This window comes from Pygoscelis adeliae, unplaced genomic scaffold (genome assembly GCF_000699105.1).
Source record: "Pygoscelis adeliae isolate BGI_AS28 unplaced genomic scaffold, ASM69910v1 Scaffold140, whole genome shotgun sequence".
Lineage (NCBI taxonomy): Eukaryota > Metazoa > Chordata > Aves > Sphenisciformes > Spheniscidae > Pygoscelis > Pygoscelis adeliae.
Window position 1 is genome coordinate 1,341,800 of NW_008824044.1, and position 6,269 is coordinate 1,348,068.

Here is a 6,269-nt window from a genome sequence, read left to right on the forward strand (position 1 = left end):
CTCAGCGCTGCCGCTCGTCAGGGGCTCCCTCCTCTGGCTCGGGGCGGGGTCTGGGGCACCCTCTCACCCCCTGCGCTTTTGCCTTCGCGGTTTTTGCCGTGGTTTTGCCGCTTCAGGAAGGGTCCCCCGGCACCATCCTCCACTCCGGAGCCCTTCACCTCGGTGAATTCGCTGCTCCATGCTCCTTTCCCCCATGTCATCCCCATAGCACATGCAAGCTGCGCACAGATGTCTCCAGCTTTGTGCAAGGTCTCCGGAATGGCGAGCTCCTTCTCACTGTATGTCACTCCTGCCAAAATGCCTCCCAGCCAAGGTTCACTTATCGCACAAATGCTGTAGGCCAATCCGACTTTGCCTCAGCAGGCTTCCTTCTGGCACTGGAGCTTGGTGAGGAGTTCCCAGTTGTGCCAGGGAGCTTTCTGCCACCTGCATTGGCCATGCTGAGCATGTGAATGTCTCGTTCCTGCTCTTTGAGAAGGTTGTTCTTACAGGGGGAGTAGCTGCATGTGACCCCTTTTGTGGCCCCTTTGGGAATGGTTTCCTGTGGGATCCAACCACCAGATCCTTGAGGAAGCCAAAATCTGCTGTGTCCATGACCAGAGCTGTGACTCTGCACATGGTCCTCCTAATCTGTTTGCATGCTGGCCTCTGCAGCATGGAGCAGGGGCTTCCAGCCATGGCTGACAAAGCGTTGGGCTTAGTGATGTGGTCGAAGAACCTCACAAGGCTGCTGCCCCGCTGCTGCTGACCAAACAGGTTGCCATGCTAGCAGAGACCTCACAATCAACAGCCCTGCCGTGTCACCTTTCCCAAATAGTGGTGTAAGTTGTGCTTGTTGCTGTGGGAAACTTCCTGAGGTAGAAGGGCTGCAAAGCACAGGAGGTTGTTTTCTCTGCATGCTGCACAGTTTGGATCCCAAAGAGAAGAAGCAGAGCTGGGCCATGGTGGGTGTGGAAGCAGCTGTGGTTTAGGCAGACCAATTTGCAGCAGGAAGGATGGAGATTGTCTTGGTACATCAGCAGGGGTGGTCCTCATGCCTTCCTATAGAAGAGTTTTGCTAGGATGTGGAAGAAGCAGAGAAATGGTTTGGGGTTGTTGCAGTTAGGTGCTATTAATATTTTAGAGACTAAATGCCTATTTTGATTACTCCAAAAGATGTAAAATTTGGAGATTCATTTATCTGCTTCACATAAAATTGTGTTTCTATGCAACAATTTTTATAATTTTTATTGTGATTCTAGTGTTATTTTAAAACCAAACATTTAAATGTTTCTGTATTTTGTGAGGAAGACCGTGTTTTATGTAATTTTTTAAAGAATCTGAATGGAGCAATAGTTTTGGAAAGAGCCAGGCATCATGTAAGCTGTCACTTGGAATACTTGTCTACACAGCCTCTTAGTCCAGGTTGCAATATTCTTGCTATGCCGTCTTTTTTCATGTTGGAACAGATTGCCAATCATAAAATATATCTGTGCAGGTGACAAGTTATCCATAGAAAGCAAACTGATACCACTGAATGTGTCTCACTTGTGACCTAAATCTAGACTAACTCACCTCAGGCTTGAAAAGCTTGTGCATTAACCCACTGTGCCATCTAACCACCCTCTACCTCTGGCAAGCTAATGAATGATTCAGTGGTTTTCATGGCTTCAGTTCAACACGCTATTTCTGCAGCTGGAGACACAGTTTTAAAATATTGCAGATGGAACACATTTACAAAAGCTATTGCTCATTAATGCGATTTGTTTGCTGTGTTGTCTCCACAATGGCTTTTTTCCATAATCTATTCACTTTCAATTTCCTATTGTTCTGATACTGCAGTAATAATAAAATGCTCTGTAGAAACTAGGAGGCTACTTCACGTTATTTCAGCATGATCTTGACCTCCATGGAGGAAATATATATGGACTCTTCAAGCACTACCTACCTATGAATACATCATTTCCCTTAACAAAATGTGGAGGGAAAAAATTCAGATATGAAATTTAACCTGTTCCATGTAACTCTGATTTAATCTTTTCTGTAGATGGTACTATGGAAATAGCTGGATCACTTTACTTTATTAGCTTTGCAACACAGAAAATAATTTAGGCATCCTGTCCATCCAACTAGATATAGCACTACAAACAGAAATTTTCTTGTTACTGCAAATCAAATACATGGTATGGAAAAGAACATCTGGTGCTGAAAAGAAAGGGCATTTCAGATGTACTCTATTGGAAATAATCAGTGCTTTCCTAAAGTCAGAGTGCATTTCCAGTTGATAAGGACCATGGACCTGGGGTTCCTCCCAGCCATATCATCCTGTCCTTGCTCAGTGCTACCTCAAAAAGGAAACATGGAATGTGAAATAAAAAGAAGTAATTATGCTGAATGTTATTTAAAAGTATCAGGCACTGCACACGAGGCCATGAAGTTTCCTTCTTTCATTTATTTCAAACTCAATTATGCAGATATAAGGAAAGTGCTTAAGGCAATTACCTGTTTTACTCTCATTGATTTTCAAAGGAGTGAAGGGGTCTAAATTCATTAGAAGCTTTTGGAACTTTTGTTTGTAATCTTCTGTGATTATATAGCCCAGAAAATTAGGGCACATTTTATTACAATAAAAAACAGATGTGCAGCACATCCATTGAAGATTTATTCTATCAAAAGCAAAGGAACAAATACCTCAAAATTCCACATTAATTCCAAAAATAATGTGATGTTCCCCTTAGGAAGAAAATTCTGTTGGTCAATACTAAGTTACATAAAATACATCTATTTGACACTGACCACATGCCCAACTCTGTGTTTGATCTAATTTAAGACTATTACCCCACTTTTTTTTTCAGATCAGTGTACAGATACCAATGTTTATCTTAGTGTCTACCATCATAGGTTTATAAAATCATCCCCAAATGTTTGTTTATCCAGATTCTCAATGTCATAACAGCCTACCATGTCAGCTTGAGCTTTAAGGTATTACGCAGCTTGAGGAAAGTTAACAACATTGCTTTCAAAATGGAGCCTTCAATGAGTATTATCCAGCTTAAATGTCAAGGATAGATCAACTGTTTTAATAGATGTGATGAAACTTTGGAAACTATTTTCAGAAGCACTCAAACCTATCGTGTAGCTTTTTCAGTATCAAACAATGCAGAATACCTCGGTCCCAGCTCATCCCACAATACTACTCGATTCTAAGAGATGCCAGTGGTCTCATACCCACCACCCATGTTACAACTGCATTTTACTCTGGTCATCTTTGCTAGGAGTACTCTTCACTTTAGACAAGACAAGAGGAATGGTATCCTACAGTATTTATACAAAAATTAGAAAAAAAGGAATAGAAATATTTTAATTTATTTCTATTATTTTCCTAGCCTATTGACCTTAGAAATGATGTCTTTTTCTTCCTGTAGAATAGCTGTATTTGTATATTGTTGTAATTCATTGGTTGTTTCCTACAATTCTCCAATGAATAAATTGTTACAAATGCTGTTGTCAGGCCATTCACATTTTCTCAGTATGCAGCAGGTTTTACATACACAGAATGTTTAATTAATTTTCTGATTAATGGGCTTTTTTTATTATGCTACTGCCATTTGGCAGCTGTTTTGACAAAACTGCCTTCCTCATTACAGAATTTCTACTTGTGAAAGGAAGTCAACCATGGCAAATGGGCTTATTGAATTATCCAGCTCACCAATTATATAGTATAAAATTATTCATCCTGATATAATTTGATCAGGAAAAATCATTTATCTTTAGTAACTGTGTTAAATTAGGTATTATTCTGCTGGATAGGTGCAATTTTGCAAGTGTCTGTACTTAGAGAACTGTTTTTAATTTACTTGAACGCTAAGTTATTGCCTATTTTCTGATTTCACTTTGTTATCAAAAAGGTTAGTTTCTGACTAATCACTCCACTGAGCCCAATTCATTCAAGGCTTGAAAAGCAACACTTAGCCATTTTAGAGCAAAATGCCAGATTGATACATATCATTGGCAATACAGTTTTGAAAGATCTGTTATAAAGGTATTTCAATCTGTGTATAAATCAATTAATTCAAAATCAGCCTTGCAACTTCAACATTATTTAGTTGTGTGCTTTGCATGTATTTTGGCACTGTTGCAGCAATGTTGCAATCAACATTGGCATTACAATTTTAAGTCCTATTTTATTCAACCTAACAAATTTAAAATTAACCTCACTTTCAATATATTTACATCTTGTCATTACCCTACATAATGTCTCTTATTAAAAGACAATGCTTGATGCATTTGAAAAGGAATGTTGTAATGTATTAAAAAAAAAAAAAAGTGTAACATTATTGTGGACTACAATGAATAGTCGGTTAAAAATAAATACTTTACTTATTATTGCTTAGCTTGAAAAATATTGTAATCTGCCTTATGCTCCAGGACCACTTTTTCAGTGTAAAACAACCCTGAAATTCTTGCTGAACAGTACAGCTACTGTGTATTTGGGGTGCACTCATCTGGGTAAGTCATCTCAAGGTGTTCTCCAAATATTTCACTAGACTCCGCAACTTTCTCAAAGCATAAGTGAGTCCTTTATCTCCTCTATACAGCTGGATAAGCAATGGCATAGTGACTGTACCAGTGTGCATAGACATAGGATTGACACCTCTTCCTTCAATGTAATTACAGTTTTACAGCACTTTCCTTTCCTGTCCTCTGTGAGTTCACAGTCCACACTGCTTTTTCAATGTCATGTTGATTCTTCTCTGCTCTCATCTAAGCCCAGTTTGTGTCTTGCCACCACAGGGTTTATCATACCATGTATAAGGATAAGCACTCCGCTACTTGTCAGACCTTACCAACCATTCTTAATGTCTTAGTCAACAGAAATGACAGAAAGAAGAGTCACAATCATCCTGTACTACACCATGAAGTCATGTTTACCTGGAGGATAACCCTATGCCCATTTCCCTTTGGCTTCACTCCTGTTAGTGTCTGATTTATCAAAAGGATATCAAATAGGTGCTGGAAATACCTGGGATGGTAGCGCTGTGGTTCTACAGTGACTGTTGTATGCCTGGACTTTAGTTCAGCTGGTGCCAGCGTCAGCTGCATCTTAGATATCCTTGATACGCATAAGTGTAGCTGAGTTGCTGGAGCCTACTGGTAATGAGATAATTATCACTCTTAATAACTGTAGGTTTGTATTAGAGTACCTGTTGTAAGATCAGATTATCCTCCATATTGGGATGATCAATAATGGTCTGCTAACTGAAAGATATTCCTGTTCTGCCTTCATGCTCTTGCATTGGCACTGGCTCTCAGGTGACAGTCACCTGTTTCTGTACTCCAGTTCCAGTCCAGTGGGTCACTGTACTTTTGAAGATGCCTGGATTACAGATCTGCTGCAAAGTAGGTCAGAACATCCACCATGGTTTTCACTGAGAGTAACTGAGGCCTGCAAGGCTATGCACCATCTGGTCTTTCTCCCATGGCTATCTGCAATGTCTTTTTTTTCTTTTTTTTTTTCCTAAATGCAGTATGCTCAGTTTTACCAGAGACACCTTTGGGTCACATATCCTCATTCAGTGTCCCCCTGAAGAGCTGATATTTATTTAAATTAACAAAAGTAATGCATTAATCAATGGCCTTGAATACCCTGGTAAGCAGTTCATACAGGTTATCATCATCAGCGCTGGCCATTTCTGGTCTCAAAACTTGGAAGTCATCTTCCAGGACAAGCAGTCACAACTCCCTTTCGGGGGATATCAACATTTATGTTGCTGTCAGCAGCTGTTTTGCTGTGGTTCATGCAGCCTTGTAGCCATATTTGCTTGCTGCATGCTCATCCAGTGTACTCTCAGAGAGGTTAAAGCCCCATAGTGTTGCTGGAGATTGACTCAATAGCAAGCTGGAGAATGAGCAGTTGCTCATCTCAATATCTATACAAGTAGGATGCAGGGTCCATCCTACCTGGTGTCACGTCCCACCTAGGAGAAGGGGAGAGTGACTAAGATCCACAAATCCCCTCGGCGTGGATTAAGGTGAAATAACACTCAAGGTCCAAAAACAAACTCCAACTTTAATGGCACAAACACCTCTATAAACATCAACCCTCTATGTCTTAATGCATAATACAAGCTAAGCGGCTTTGTGAGGAGTTGAGGTAGGCCTTGTATTGCTTAACAACATCAAAACAGAGAGCGAGAAGGGGGAGGAGAAGAGAGAGAGAAAGGGAAAGCTGGGAAGCAGGAGAGAGGTAGAGAGAGAGAGATAAAGAAATCACCAATCCTGGACCCATC

General features: G+C 40.3%; 1 protein-coding gene across 1 annotated transcript in view; it reads right to left on the bottom strand.

The window, feature by feature from the left end:
* Positions 1-315: 315 nt before the first annotated feature.
* The window catches only part of LOC103924890, a 12,760-nt gene continuing 6,806 nt past the window's right edge, over positions 316-6,269 (bottom strand). Inside the window, exon 2 of the mRNA XM_009333499.1 lies at positions 316-765. Within this exon, the coding sequence (XP_009331774.1) occupies positions 316-765 (450 nt within the window). The remainder of the gene's footprint in view (positions 766-6,269) is intronic.